The sequence below is a fragment of the Argiope bruennichi genome, chromosome 3 (genome assembly GCF_947563725.1).
Source record: "Argiope bruennichi chromosome 3, qqArgBrue1.1, whole genome shotgun sequence".
Taxonomy (NCBI): domain Eukaryota; kingdom Metazoa; phylum Arthropoda; class Arachnida; order Araneae; family Araneidae; genus Argiope; species Argiope bruennichi.
The window spans coordinates 23,848,581-23,865,898 of NC_079153.1; the positions used below are offsets into that span (position 1 = coordinate 23,848,581).

At 27.4% G+C, this 17,318-nt stretch overlaps 1 protein-coding gene across 1 annotated transcript; it reads right to left on the reverse strand.

Moving 5' to 3' along the window:
• Positions 1–1,885: 1,885 nt before the first annotated feature.
• On the reverse strand, positions 1,886–17,112 carry LOC129963815 (SLAIN motif-containing protein 2-like). The gene is made up of 10 exons (XM_056078385.1): positions 16,655–17,112; positions 14,052–14,194; positions 13,694–13,753; positions 10,810–10,995; positions 10,688–10,726; positions 6,982–7,050; positions 5,953–6,069; positions 5,587–5,738; positions 3,541–4,049; positions 1,886–2,307 (listed from the first exon to the last, which is right to left on the reverse strand). Exons 1-10 carry the CDS (start codon positions 16,822–16,824, stop codon positions 2,229–2,231), a joined length of 1,524 nt encoding a protein of 507 aa, XP_055934360.1. The 5' UTR covers positions 16,825–17,112; the 3' UTR covers positions 1,886–2,228.
• Between the last annotated feature and the right edge of the window lie 206 nt (positions 17,113–17,318).

The window sequence follows — 17,318 nt, forward strand, 5'->3', positions numbered from 1 at the left end:
TTTATTTACAAAAAGTTCTTTGGGAATCAATATTTGTTTACTGCATAAAACTTTTTATGTTCAACCTTAAAATTTAAAAAAATCATTCTATTATGTATTTTTTTAATTCAAGTAAATAAGTATATTGATAGAATTTATAATTTAGTAAAAAATATTTTTATCAATTTTTTACTCAGATCTTTGGCAGTGCAAGTATTGGAATAAACTTAATGTATATTTTTAATATTATTACTTCAGAATATATACCGATGCTTTTAAAAGTTTTACTTTTAAGACATAAGAAAAATATTCAATTTTTTTAATGTTTTTAAAGGATTTTTGTATTTAGTTAATATCTATTCACATTTATATTTGAAATAATCTTACCTATTACCAAGGTAAAATCATGATATTGATTGGTATCATTATACTTTTGTCATTCACTATTAGCAAATTGCTTTATGATTTCTAAAAATATCTTGTGAAAGAAAATGAAATCTTATTATAATGCAAATTTCAAGCTATCATGTGAGAACATTATTATTTTTTAGGTCATTTACCAGTTTGAAACAATCCTGAGACTTCTCTGTCTCTCTATATATATAATGATAATTTTTTTAAATTTTCATTTTCAATTTTTCTAGCTGACAAACAAAGTTTTGGACCTCGACCGATTTTGAGATGAAAAAAAAAACCCCATCGTTTTTCTAATTATCGACGCATGCGTAATCCGATAGTCTCGTGATTGTTTCAAACCAGTTTAAACTGGTTAATGACTTAAATTAATTAAGACAATTTGCAAGAATTCGGAGAATGAATAATTTGGAAATCAAGTTGTAACTTTAGTTGGCGATAAATCGCCAAATGTGGCAACCTTCAGCATCATCTATACTTATAATAAAGCTCAATGTGTGTGTGTGTGTGAATGAATTATATGATAATCAAAATTTGAAGTTTTAAAATATTTTGATGAAGAAGCTATTAAAGTAGAAATTGCATAAAATATTTAATTATTAAAATTTTTAACGAACATTAAGATTGGCGAACCGGCTGGTCGCCAAAGGCGGCTAGTTTTTTAATAAGTCTAAAAGCGACAGTTGCCTACGCATTTTGGAGGCTTCAAAAAACTCAAACTAAAACATCATCATGTTCTCACATGATAAAAAGAAAAGATGAAGTTGCTGATTAATGTTTAAAAAAAATATTCATATGGCTAACTATGACTTGCAGTGATTAAAAAGTGAATAAACTTTTAATAGAATTTACTTTTTTCTATAGATCTTTTTCCTGTCTACTTCTTACTACCAAATATATATAAAAGTAGTCAAATTTTAAACATTATATGTGACATTATTCTAAAAGATTGTTTTCAATAATTTGTCAATTTCATTTTAAATTGAATCTAGCAAGATTTTAGTTGCAATTTTCTAGCTAAGAAATGATAAAATAAATTGTCATCTGAAAACCCTTTAAGAATCAAGTGCTATGCCAAATTGATATAATATATTTATAAATCTAATAGGTATATTTCATTTTCTCTTTCAATACCTAATCTTTTTCTTTTGAAAACACAAAAGGGATTACAAAAATATGCTCAAATTTTTTCCTCTACTCGGAATTAGACCAAGTGATAAATCTGCAGATTTCAGAGAAACAGCATGACTGTTAATTCAAAGTGGTGGTTAACACAGGCCCTATTTGCAAAATACAGTTCTTTATTTCGAAAATTCAAATTAGCAAGTTGTGTATATTTTTTAACAAGCTAATTCTCAAGTTAATTCATAATTATTAGATTTCTTCAAAATTATCTTGTGATGGAAACATATTTCAAATCAAACTTCAGCAAAATACTTTATTCTAAAAACACATTTTTATTCAACATCAAAAAAAAAAAAAGAAAGATAACAAATGTCAAATTTGCCCTTCAGTGAGCAATATGCAATAGATTTTTTAATTGAAATTCATTTCATAAAAATGCAAAGAAATTCATCACAATAAATAAGATTGTTTTTGATTCAGCTATAGACTTTTATAGCAGCATTTCCATGCTTAGAAAAGTGTAAAATGATTTTCATAAAATTTATTTAAAACAAAATACTTTTAAGTAGGACTAAAAAATACTTTCAAGTATATAAATATTGTTAAATCTTTGGCAAACTTTGATGATAGGCACACGGGGAAAAAAATGCACATATGGCACTGACTACAAAAACATGGCACTCAAAAATAAAAAGCACATTATTATACATTCAAAAGCAGTCATGGCTCCATGATTCGTCATCTGAAGCCATTCTTGAGGAGTAACTTGAAGGCACTGGTATTCCTGACCTAAAAGGCAAAAAATCAACTTTTTCATTTTTAGAAATTAAATTATGTAATTAGACATTTAATAATTTAAAAAAACCTATGCCATAAGAAGTGTATAGAAAATTCAAGTAATTTTTGGGACCTATCACTGGTTTGGAAGAATTAAAGTATATTTTTTAAATCGAAAAGCAATTAAAAAGAATCAAATTTAATTTTTAGGAAAAAATAATATATTTTTAAAAATTTAAATCCTATTTGTTAAAAATAATAAATGAATAAAACATCCTTTAATTCAATATTTGAACTTGCTATATGTGCGGGGAAAAAATATAAGTGTTTCAAAAATTTTTTATTCCAAACATTCAGTTTAATTATATCTTCCAATTTCTCAAGATTAAAAAAATAAACAAAAATGAAATATTTTTTTTTTTTGCTGTATTGCTCCCATATTATGCTACTAGTGATATTCTAATTCATACATTATAAAGGTAGATGCAACAAAATATTTTACTAGTTAAAGCATTGCGTAAATTAGTATTGGAAATAAATAAATATATGACTGATAATGCAATTAGTTTTTCTTAAAGTTAGCATTCCAATCATAAAGAAGAATTTGGTGTGGGAATTACAAGATTACAGTTATATGCAAATTTGTTGATAATGTCTATGGATGTAAGTCACTCTTCACTAATACTACTCATGTTTTTGTAACTGTAACAAATTTTAAATACAATCCAAGTGAATAATTTTTAAATAAATAATGTGATGTTGTGAACTTCTAAACAATGAATTTTAATTACAATTAATGAATGAATATCACCTTTCAAAGTTGCAGTCAACTCTTTGTAAAAATTTAGTAAATTACGGTCAATTTGTGAATATTATCAGAACTATATTTAAAAAAATTGTCATGTACATGATGAATTTGTAATTTTTCTTTTAAAAGAAATAAATGGGCCTTTGAATACACTCATATTTTTAAGTTATCTCTAAACTTAGCAAGATTCAAAGCTTCCAATTCTGACTTGAAGAAGTGGAAATGAAATGTGTGCAAATCGCATGATAATAGTCAAATGCATGCACGTTTAGATTATTAAAAGAATAAAACAAAAACATTTGCATTTGCAAAATTAGTCAGCAACACTGGACCTTTGAAACAACGGACCTTGTGCACTCACCCCCCCCCCTTAAGAAATCGCTAACACAAGGAATAAATGGCAAGTAGATATTAAATCAGAACTTTAATTTGATTACCTTACAGATGGCCCTGGACTAGGTATTTTTGATGATAGTTTGCAACCTTTCAGATCCTCCTTGCGTGGGGAGGCTGGACTATTGGCACGTTTTGGTGAGCAATTGTGCACTGTAGAAAGGGGCTTGCGCCTCGAAGGGGAATGTGAAGTATTCTCCGCATTCGGTGGGACTGTCTTCAGATCTTTCGGTGGATTCCGTCGTGGTTGAGTAGGGCTCTGTAAGTATGGAGATGAACTGGTATTTCTTTGGTACAGAGTAGGGGATGACATAGGAGATAAATATTTTGAACCACTGCCTGGTGCAGAGTCCCGACGTATAGAAGAGTTGCTCCTTGCATGGGAGAGAAATGGTGTTGATTCTCGACGTGGGGAGGGAGATAATGCATTCAGATCCTTACGAGATGAAGAATTGCTCCGTGAATGAATTCTGTAAGATGAGGGTAAAGTTCGAGATTCACAATAATCGGCAAGAGGTGATGTCAGTTTACTTTGAGAAACACTGGATGAAGCCTAAAAATATATAGAGAGACAAAAAATAAACAGTTACAAACGAATAATAATATGCAATTTGAATATTCACAATGTATAATATCATAATACTTATTATTCAGAATAAAAAAACAATTGCATCCCCAATAAAAAAAAATTAAATAAATATTCTCACACAATTTAATTGTAAAAATCAATTCTTTGAAAAAAATGTTATGAGAATTACATATCATAATTCCAAATCTTATAATTAAATTATTTTTATTAAATATTTCTACATAACTGAAATAGAGCTTACAGATGATACATTCCATTGAAAATTAAATTATTTTTTAGTTAACTGATTTTTCAGTTAAGTAAAAATTTGAAAAGAAAAAAAGAAAGCAAAATATCTGTTTAAAGAATTAAAAAAAAAAAATTAAATCTTGAAACAGCTATAAAAAAGAGAGTTTTAAGGGTTGAAAAAGAAATTTTAGAATTCAATAGAAGCATTTAAATTTTTTAATTTATTTTAATACTACTGGTTGATTTAAACCATGTGTTTTATTAATAATTGATATTCCTATTTTGAATTTAATAATTATTTGTAATTGTTTTGTATTTTAAATGTAACAGGCAAGCAACTGTAATTTGTCACTGCAATTATCTGTAAATCAGTAATTTATATTTCGCATTATTTGTAATAATAAATTAACATAAATGTTTTTATATTCAATTATAAAAATTAAGTTTTTGATTAGAGAATATAATTAATAATTTGTTAGAGAAATATTTGAAGTAGTATTTTGACAGTTTCTTTTGTTTAGATCCTTCCTAAAATATATAATTATAATATAATATATATAAACATATAATTATATTATTTTTTATATTTATATTGCAACATGTTGTTTTAGATTTATAATCAATTGTTGAGATGTTTTAAAAATTTCAGCAACAATCATGATACCCTTTATTATGATTAACATAATATTACTTGTACTCCAAAGAGTAGCTTCAATGTTTCTTAAAATTCTTATACAGTTTAGAAACAAAGTAATTTGTTAAAATTTCCAGTATTTTTTATGTATAAAAAATATTATATACTGTTTTAATAATTTTTTTAGCTTATTCTATCCATTAAAAAATTAAATTTCATAAAAATATATTAATTTTTATGTTAAATAATTTATAAAAATGTTTTTAGTTATGTACAATTGCAGTGATTCTGAGTAGGAAGAAAACCAGGACACTAATATAATTCGTAACCATAAATAAGTGCTGCATGTTTAGCCAGGAAAAAAGTCAGGGAAATTTTTTTCACAGTTTCTGTAGCACCCTGACATATCAGATCATCATATAGCAATTTACTGATAGTATAACAGCATATAATAATGTTAAAATCATTCTATAACTATAATATTTATCTGTAGGAAAATAATGAAAAAATGTTACATAGAGCTTTCTATACATAGAAATTATAATAAATTTAAAATAACCATTGTCATAAATTCCAAGTATGATATACAACACAATGCACAATATATAGACAGCATTCACAGATTTAAAAACAAATTACATGAAATCCTGCTCCATTCAATGGCAATCTTGAAGGAGATGGAGACAGTGGCAATGGACAGACTAATTTCTGATCAAGAGATTTTTTTGACTTTTTAGATCTTAAACTGTAATATCCTGGATTAATGTTTGGAAGACTGCCTCGATGTGCATCTGCAAAGAGAAGTGAAATAATTTAATATTTTTTATGTCATTTAAAAATTTTTAAGTAATAATTATCAGACAAAAATATTACACTACTAAAATTTATTTACAAATATCAAATTCCTTCAACAGATTTGACATATTTCCAAAGGAAATATTTGAATTAAAATCACTAATATGCACTTCTTAAAACATATAGCAAGTAAACAGCTATATTACTTGCCTTGTTGGTGTAAAAAGGAAGAACTACCAAATTGATTTTGTTTCTTCAAAGTCTGCATAGGAACTAAAGGTGTGTAAGCAGCTTCATCATCCAATTTCCCATTGCATACATTAAGAGCTATGAATGTAAACAAAATGTAACATATACTGAACAACAAATTAAATATTAAATTCTAAAGTTTTCCCCTTTTTTGCCCTTCCTCCCTGCTAGCCTGGACAAAGCAAACTCCTTGCTAATCTCTCTCTCTATATTTTTAAGCTAGCTTTTGAAACAAAAGAATGCAAAAGTAAATTACTATACTTACAATACCCGCACAGCGCTGCCCATGGCATAATATCCAAAAGGAAAAATTAGCATTTAACTTAAGTCTGATTTATTTTATCTCTGTAATTCAATTGCAGTGCAATTTAAAGAAAGACAGTAACTTTGCTCTACAGAAGACTCTGCTTCCATAAGTGTGGACATTCTTTCTCTGATATTCGCTAACCAAACGTTTCTTTCTTCTGCATTTTCATTATAGTGCAACAAAGTGTTTTGGCATTTAATGTCATCCGGCCAAGGTTCGATTTCCTTTTTTTTGGTCCTAATGAGTATTGAATTGCTGTTTAAAATTAGATGTAAATAAAGAAATGTATCCCATATGCACACCACAGCTCTTGCTATTTGCACATATGCAGTTTGAGGTTTTCACACATTTGCGCATTAGTGCAAAACACAGATACTGCTGTTTTATGCATTAGCGAAACATAGTAGGAAAATAATTAAAAATACCCTACAAAATGGCACAAATATCTCCAAAATCAGTTAAGTATTTCTCGAGTTTTTCTCTTTCCAACATACAAATGATTTCAGAAGACTTCATTTTATACTATGTATGATTAACTGGAAACTTTTCTAAAAGGCAGCTTCTTTAATAGTTTTTAAAAATTTTATGACACTGACAGATGGGAAAAACATTGATTTTGACACAATTTAACATGGTAATTGTGACAAAAGAAAACATGAATCAATATTATATGAATTACTTACCTTCAACTGAAGCTGGTTTACTAAACTTTGATTTAAGAAAACAATTCTTATCTGAACGGCCTCTCTTTTCTAAAAAATAATATATTTCATGATAATATTAGAGAATTCTGAACATATGTTGTTAAAAATTTAATATAATGAATAGCGAAAAAAATTCGGATTTACAACTCAAGCAAACAATTATGCTATAATGTAACATGAGAAAAGCTTACTTTATAACATTAATGAATTTAACATTTTATATATAAATAATTTCAATATAAATATTCATATGTGTTATTGAATGCTTTCATATAAATTCTGAATAAAATTTAAAAAGTAATGGCAAATGTATAAACTACACAATATCATAATGTCTACTTAAGAATAAAAGATGTAAAAGCTACAAAGGAATTTAAATAAAACATAAAAATAATTAGAGAAGACATATATCTCTGATTATACTATATCCGAATTAATATAGCAAATATCATTTGACACAGAATTAGTAAAATCTATCAAAATTATTTTAGATAAGGAAAAATAATTTTTCTAAGACATTCTGATTAGTTTTAATATTACTTTTCTCTCTTTTAATAGTTATTTAAAAAAAGTTTGCATCATAAACAATAATTTATCTTTCTAATTATACTACTTTGATTATTCAAGCATTTGATTCTCTAATTTAAAAAAGTTTATAACAAAATTCCAACCAATTTTATTGTTTAGATTGTTTTTTTTTTTGTTTTTTTTAATTCCATGGAATTTAATTCAAATCTATCTTGAGAGTGTAAATTTGTTGTTGTTGTCGTGTTCATGGCATAATATTGTCAAAGGTCCATAGGACCACTGCCACCAGCTTTGGTGCTTCAGGACTGTAAAGAATCTCCTGAAGTAGATCCATCACTGGTAACCAGCCAAGCTTTAAGATATCTGCGGTAATAGATGGGCACTCGAAAATGCATCTTGGTGTGAGCTAAGTTTCCAGACAGTTCTTGCAATAAATATAGGTTCTTGTCCCATCAGGAAGGATCTTCATTCCCTTATATTGATATGTTCTTGATCTAGCTAATGTAATTGTTACATTTCTAGGGAAATCAGTCAGTGATTAAAGGCTTCCTAAAGGGCTGATTTATAAGTCTACATCTGGCCACTGCATTCATATCTGCAAGTTGATGGTGGAACTAGGTTGGACAAGATTTTGTGTATCTTTGGCTAAAGCAACCGCATACTCATTACCCTCGATATTTGCATGTGGAAGTATCCACTACAGAACACAAGATTTCCTCTTGCAATGCAGTTGATTGAGTAAGTCATTTATAGTAGAGGTGATGTTTGTGTCTCCGTTTACGATGGCCACTAAGACCAATTTAGAATCTGAGAATACAACCAGTCCCTCATCAAGGTCCATAGATTGAGAATCAGGTAAAAAGTTAAGGCTTCTTTGATTACCAAAACTTTGCTGGTGAAATGGGAGGAAATCAAACCTGTATTAATTTTAAGATCGACCTTTTTATCATGTGGAAGAATAAAGAACCTCCACCTCTATTGAGGGATTTATCTGAAGAACAGTCGGTGAAAACAATTCCCAGGTTCACCTGGGAGAACTTTTCAATGATTTCTAGATCCTTTTGCCCAAGTATAATGGGATCCCCTTTTTTAGAGCAGGGTTGAAGCAAGATTCAGATTAATCTTTGTGTTCGCCGTTGGTGTTCTCGGAAAGGGATGTTCCAAAAGGAAATTTAGGGATGAATGCTACAATTGGGACAGTCTTATAATATGTCTATCCAGCTGGAAAGTTGAGGATCTTTTAAACCTGGTTGAACATTTTCAATCATTGAAAAGTTTGGTAGAGATATGATCATTGCTATTGAAGCAAAGTCTACTGGTAAACTTGATGGTGGCAAGGTTGCGTCTATTTTCTAAAGGCGGTAGGTTACATTCCTGTTCCACCTTTTCATTGTTGGTTGAGGAGACAGCACCAATTATAATTTTTGAGACTCTATGTTGCACAGAATCCTGTTGTTTTTTTAAAACAGAAGTTGAAGCCATAGCCCATATTGAGACAGCATACCCGAGCACTGGTCTAATTAATAATAGTGCAGTATTTACTTTTCAAGGATTGAGATCTTGAACCCCACATTATTTGAAATATATTCAACGTGCTTCTTAAAGTGAAGTTCTGGATGCAAAATAATGCCTAGGTAAGTAGGGGAAACAACCTTTTCAATTTGTTGGTCTTTGATCTTGATGTTAACAGGCAAGTGCCTCTGTGACATATACCAGTAAAAAACATGCAATAAATAGTCTTACTTGCTTTGATGGATAGTTTTAAATAGTCTCCCATTTTGTGATGCCCTCCATAATTTTGTTCAGGGCATTTTCTGACACTGTAATGTCTTTGTGAGAGTACCAGATTATATCATCAGCATAGCATGCTATTCTCGTGTGAGGATGAATATAGGGATGTATAGTGTTGATATAGACTAGGAAGAGGAGAGGACTCAAGATTGAGCCCTGAGGAATTCCTGCCAACATCCTATGTGGCCTGGAAAGCCCTCAGGGGATCCTGTCACCCCTAGAGGGTGCATCGCCAGGTGGCGGATAGGGGAATGCCTCTCTAATGGTTTACCATTGTGTGGTGTAAGAGGGAAATAAAGTACCACCCATGGACCAGCAAATAGAAGTCCAACCTCTCTGAGGCAATGGCAAACCTCTTTTTATGGATAGTGCAATATTTAGTGAAGTGTAAACTTTCAATTCATATTATAATCAATGAAGTTTCCAATGAATCAAAGCTGTGCAATATCATATTTTTGATATATCTGTCTTATTCCCTTTTGAATTCTATGAAACCATTAAACCTTTAACATTTTTTTTTTATATAAAATCACTTGTTATTTTTATTTATGTTGAAAATTGCTAATTCAGTAAGTTAATGCCACAATTGATTGAAAACTAATATATTACACAAAAAAATAATAATATTATTGTTTTATTATATTTAGCAAATGGTAAGCTAGAAAATGTTTAAATTGAATAATAACTTAACAAAAGAAAGGAGATGAAATTGTTTGTTCTTCTTATAATTTGACATGTTCATAACTTATTTGTTAATGCTCTATTTTATTTTTCTATATAACCTCTATAATAAAATCTTGATGCTGTTTTTAGAAATTCAATGTTTTTTTTTATTCAAGTATGGCATTTAAGAAATATTTACATTTGGATATGCTATCAAACATATGGCATTAACAACTTCATATAGGGTATATACTATAGTCTGTGTATTTTCTATAGGCAGTTCAAGGTCATGCTTTCTACCAATAATGAGGTAGAAAATGTGATCTTGAACCACTTACAGAATATAGACTATAATTCATTTCCTTTTTGCTAAAAGTGCAGAGAAAATGTAGTGCTAGGGATTTTATATATTATAGTCGGTTAATTTAGAAAAATAAATTATGACAATCATCATGTCTTATTAAATTACAAATGCTATCCAACTGTCAATTTTAGTAAATAAATGACAATCATGATGCTTTTTTCCACATACACTGTTGCAAATTAACTACAGAATTTACTTATTAATTTTTAAAAATCTGATATTAAGTTTTTAATATTAAGTTTTCCAACATTTCTTTTATTCCAAAATACACATTTAAAAAGTGACCAATCTAAATTTGATACTGACTTAAAAAATAAATAAATTCAAAACATAACTCACCTACAAGATCCAAAAATCGTTGTGTGCTTTGTCTTAAACCTGATTAGAGAAATATATGAATTAATTAGTAATTTAGAATAAAAAATAAATGAAATTAAAAGTAAAAAAATTGAAGGACATACTTTCTTCCTGTAATTGTGCAATTCTGTGTACATCCAACACATCATTTTCTTTTCCTTTTACAGACTCTGAATCTTGAACATTTGATGGAATCTTGCCAGTACATAATTTTGACACTTCTGTATTAAAAGATGAATTATTTGTTTCTGGTGCAGATTTGTCAGTTGATACTGATTTATTATCTGCATCTATACAGAATAAAAAAGAAAAAAGATTTTTGGATCTCATATTTGAAAATTCAAGTACATCTTATTAAGAAATGTATATCATAATTAGTGCGATTTTACATAGAATATTGTCTGATTTTATATAGAGTATTTCCGAGGAATTAAATTAGCTATCATTCTTCTCACATTACAAATGCAAAATACATCAACCAAATGTACATCAGGACACAGAAAACATTATTTTGGAAGACCTATTTTCAAGGCAGAATATTCCAATCCAAAATTTCAGTACAGTTTAATAAGGTTACATGATAAGAAACATTTTCTTTCATACTCTTTCTTCCTTTATGCTCACTACATCCTTATACTGAGCGAAATTCTAGACTGTTCCATAATCTAATAAAAAAAAATTTATTTATTCAATAGTTCCAGAATTTAACTGCTTCTTGTATCTTTGAAGTCGCTTTGCTAGAAAATCCTTGTATTTAAATAGTTTGTAGAATTACAAACAGAATAATCATGTAAGACTAAGGTCTCTTATTTTTCTTTTAGGGAAGCAAGTGAAGCTGGAATTGTTAGTATTTAAATCTGTTTGTTTCTTGACATATCATTCAATTAATTTTTAATTGTTTTTACAAGCATTCACAGATTTTCTGATTTTTTTATTACATTTTTTCTACCATTTTTCTTTCTCTTTGTTAAACCCACTTTATGAAATTTTTAAAACAATTTAATTTACTTTTCTTATAGCTTTGTTTCTGTAAGAGAATTTGCTATGTTTATCAAGTGCATGCAATTTCACTAAAAAAATCTGTATTGAATAAATAATTTATTTCATAAATCACATTTATTTTTGTAATAATTCATTAACAGTATGTTCTACTTCATTAACTTAAGCATCTTTGGCATTTCAAGTATTTTGAAAAATATTCTTGTTTTTCTGTATTGCTTTAACAAGATTGTTCCTAAAAAATGCTGTTTCAGTTCAAATCTACTTGATAATTACAAAAATAAAATTTAATTTTAATTGAACATTTTTTTTTTTCTTTCTAAAGATATACAATGTGGCTTTTACTTCTTCAAAAACATATTTTTTATGATGAATTAGAAACTAATAACTTCATTCTATTCTTAATTTTAAAACAATAACCAGTTTCAAACAATTTTGAAAAACATATTATTTTTTGTTTACATAATTTATCAGAGGCCCATCATTGAAGTGATATTTTTTCACTGCAAATCTTTCAAAATCGAATGACGAACCAATGACGAACTAATGGCAAGCAACACAAAATTTTGGGACACCACTGATCAAAACGGTTTGCATTTGTTGTGTATTGCTTGTGTACGCCTTGGGTATGTTTGATTATTTGTATATTCACATCTTTGTGTTAATAAACATCATTATTTGCTATTGAGGCCTGCTTACTGTGCGTACACCATACACCCACTACCTAGCGAACCCATTGACTTTACAGACTTAGTGGAGAAAGTTTTGTAACAATATCATTTAGAAAATCCTCAAAATAACATTTCAGAATTTTTTTCTGACCATGTATAGATGCTTGTAAGGTCAATTAATTTTTTTCTGGATTTTTTTTAAATATAAAAAAACATTTATCAATATTAGTTAATAACTAAGAAAGATAAATTATTTTCCATAAAAGGATAAAATGGGTTTCCTCAAGATGATCACAATAAATAAATAAATAAATAAAAACTGGAAAAGTTTAACAAGTTTGTAAAATAATTTAAAACAGAGCAAATACATTTTGTATGCTATATCACACAAATCAAAATCTGAGATGATGAGCATAACATGGTTAAATTGGCATGGAATTGTCCACCTAGTACCTCCTCTATAAAAAAATATGTTATTGAGGAGGTACAAGCTTTAATATTTGCACAAAATTCTGTTGTTGTCACACTCTCTGATGACATTAAAACAATCAATCATATACTAGGGAAGGGGTTCAGATAGTAAAAGGAAACAATAAGAGAAAAGTTAAAACAATACACAACAGACAGAAATTTGTTAAGTGACCAAGAAAGTTATGTAGAAAAAAGCAAATGGAAGATTGCACACATAAATGAAAAGCTTTAAAAAAAATCTCTTCTTTATGTCGAAATTGTATGTGATGATATTAAGAAATTTCATCCCACACAGAATGTATTTTTTGAAACTCTGATAAGCAAGCAATCGAAATTTTATGCCATCACAGCAAGAAATATTTAACTTTCATACAAGAATAAGTAAGGCATTTTTTTCTTTTAAATCCTCTATTTTGTTTTAATGAAATATAAAATTATTATAATTTTGGATATTATTTAATTTGTGAAATATAGCCAAAAGATTTTGTATCATTCTATTTCTACAAAATTCATAATAAAAAGGAAAAGGTAAATTTTAGAGACATAGATTAAATTATTCAGAAAAATATTTTATTTGACATTTGTGGCATCTAACATGAATTCTACTGCACTACCATTATATTAAATATAAACTTAGATAAAAAAAAAAATTAAAGTGGTTTTCATTGAACAATTTCAAAAGATTGCATTCATTTATTTATCACATATTACTAATTCAAAATGTTAAGTACATTTTTTTTTTTAAATTCTGAAATTCCTCAATCGCATTTTAAAAGGAATTTAAATATACTTTATCTATTTTATTCTAGATGGAAAATGAGCAATCAAAAGAAATTTAAAAACTTACCAGGAACTTCTTTAGATAAACTGATATTTTCTTCAGTTAAATGCTTTTCTGTTATATCATCTAGAAAATAAAAGAGATAATAAATTTTATATTTCAAGTTTTTTTTTTAAATACTTTCAATAAGGCCAAATGATTAATATAGTATTATTTATGAAATTTTATTATAACACAGTATTTCCAATTTTCAATCATTAATAAATATAACAATAAATTTTATATTTCTATTTCTAATATAATATTTATGAGTAGCTATCATCTCCCAAAAAAAGATCACAATAAAAAAAAAGTTTCAGAGGTTCCGATATATAAAGTACATATAACAAACATTTTGTACAATACAGAGATATTCAACACTTACTACGTTTTTGTAATTGATTTAATTTTCTCACAAGAGCATCTTTCGTATCTTGAACCTCTAAGTTATCTTTATCTTTATTCAGCCATTTATAAGTGTTAAGTGTTTTGTCTACAGAAGGCAATTTCTTTGGTGACTTGTATAACCTATAAAATCAAACATTAGCATTAGATAAACAATAAGAAATTAGTAAAAATAATATTTCAGATAAAACATTAGCTTGGATATAAGAAAGGTTCATATAAAATAAATGCTGATATACTGAATAATATAATAATGTCTATCATATTTCAATCCAATAAAAATACATATATATTACATGTACTAAGAATATAGCAATCGAAATAAAGTAAAATTCACAGAGACTGATTTTGCACAGTTTTCAATGGATGCAAAACCAGAAATTAAATAAAAAATAAATGCTTGAATAAAAAATAAATGCTGTTTTTTTCTTTCCCTTAGTGTTTTGTAAAATGAGAAACTTATATAAGATTATTAAAAATTTACAAACAAAAATCATGTAATAAATAATTTAAGCATGTTCAAACTCTTCAACAACTACAAAATATTTCAAATAGTGCTAACATTACAGAATTTTATTTCACCTGTAATAGAATCACTTGTGGGAAAAAAAAATTAAGTACTGTTACCTTTAATGTCTTATGGCATGACAGATCTGCGAATGTGTTTAAATTGACAATTAATAATAAATTGAATTGAAATATTATCAAAAAATAAATACATAAAAATAATTGATGGGGAAAAAATAATATATAAACGATTTAAAATAAATTTAGAAATATAAAAAAACAATAATTTATTATTTATTTATAATATTTTTTTTAACTAAATACAATATTTAGCAATTGATGTTTGTATTTTTCTATGGCATGAATGTGTTTTTAACTTGCTTTCATAAGATACAAATATATATATAAACTTAATTATTCTGTTTTTTTTGTAAATAAAACTTCAAGATTTCATATAATGCTTGCTCTTTGCTTTCAGATTTTGCAAAAAATTACATATTATATCAAGTCCCTGCTCTTTTAATATGGAAAAGATTGTATAAATACACCATTTTGCTGCATCAAATACAGGTTGATACTGATACTGAATTGTGTATAAGACTAATATGTTACTTTTGAACTTGATATAGCATGTAATTGATTCTTTTCTCATTCGAATCGAGAATTTGTTGGGTAATGGTTCTTGCATTTCAGCCAAGATTGCTAGCTCATACTGATACGAATTAATGAGCACTGGTGGCCTAAGTTTCTACAGTGACTAACGAGAACACAAGAAGTTGAAAGCAAAAACTAATTTTATAATTAATATAGAATGTGGGAATTCTTCATCGGTATGTAAAATAGTAATATAATGATCAAGGATGAACTAGGCTATATCAACAACCAAATATTTTTTATCAGATTTATATAATATCAATCAATTAAAAACAAATGTGATTGAGAAGATTTTTGATTAGTATCAAAACTATTACTGAAAACCTGATATAAAATACTGATTTGATGGAATATCACACATCTTCGAAAGAGTCAAAAGCCTTTACTTTGAGACTAATAAAAGGCTAAATAAACAAAGCGAGCGATAGCTCAATTACAACAATTAACCATTTGCTTCTTTCCTATGAGAGTTATGATCCATTGATCTGTTAGGTGTGAAGTCATTCTTGCGCATCCATTTCAGCAAATAGTTCTTAATTTTTTTAGCCCCTGTTGTAATGCGATTTTATGCTTTCAATTTGGCATAAAGTTCCATTTAGTAATGATATTATTAAAAGAGAATATTAATGAATAATAAAAGTTCAGTTATATACTAATTAGTAAATTACTTATATAATTAAATGTATTTTTATTAAAAGAATAAATTACTCCTCTGGTAATAATTATTTTGTTCAAATATATTTTAATTTTTTAATGATATCAATATCAATAATTTTTTAATATATTTAAAAGATTTAGTATTTTCTAGTTCAGTCATGTTCTATTCCTTAAGTTGTATTGAATAATTCTTTCATGTAACCTGAATAATTTAAATATAAAGTAAATAAATTTCAATTGTAAATTGAGTAAAGTTCAAAACTGTGGGGAGAATTAAAATCAAGTCAAAAATAAGATGGATTTTGCACTTATGAATTGGTGACAGCATGAATAATAAAAGGAATTCAACAAAATAGAACACCGTAATATAAGAAATAAACTTTTCACACACACACACACACAAAAAAAAAATTGTACATCAAAATCAAAAAACTTTCCATGTTTGTTACACTTTTATCTTTGAAATAAAACTTAATTCCACACTTATTAAAATAATCATTTTTATATATAAAAATAAATGTCTTAAATTTGTCTTGTCATCAAAAAACTGCACTCAACTTCCAAGCAGTTATGCTGCAATATATACTTTTGTTACAAAATGTATAAAATATGCTCTAAAAAAATAGAAATTATAGTGCTCAATTAGTAATTAAAATACATTTATATAATTCAATGCAAGTAAACAACAACTATCTTTTTTTTTTAAATACACATTTTTCATGTAAAAACACCAATATTAATTATTCATAATTTTCAATCATTTACCAAGATTCCTCATCAGAGAGCTCAATATCATCAACGTCAATCAATTCGGATTCGGCGGCGGTCGAAAATTCGGATTTATTTGTGTGAAACGACTCAACGGATGACTCCCGATCGCTACTGTCCTCTTTTTTCTTTTGCAGTTGGTCATCTTTCTTCGCTTTGTCAGCCATCTCTTTCTCAGTTTCCACCCACTTCGATTATCTAAATTGTTTATGACTAATTTCACTGCTTTGTTTTCATTACGCGATTCGTTAATGAGCGAAATTTGACTAGAACTACAGTTTTTTGGATTATTAGTAGCCCTCATTTGAGATATACCATTGATAATTTGTTCGAACAAATCGGAAACATTATTCAAATAATATAAGTATCTTTAAATACATAAGGTAAATTTGGAATAATTAAAATTAATTTTCATGAAAACAAACCTTTGATAAAATAATAAACCAAAAGCATCAAGTTTCGAATTCGGAGTTGTTTGCATGCTTCTGATGAAATGGCTTTGTATTCCTTTGTTTTCAATCTTTTTAATTGAATATTGTATGTGAAACTGTAATAGTAAAAATGAATCAAGTTTTATGTAGTGATTTTTAAATTTCATTTGTAATTGCATTTTTTCAAAAGAATACTAACTGAAGATATATATTAAAATCATTTTTCAAAT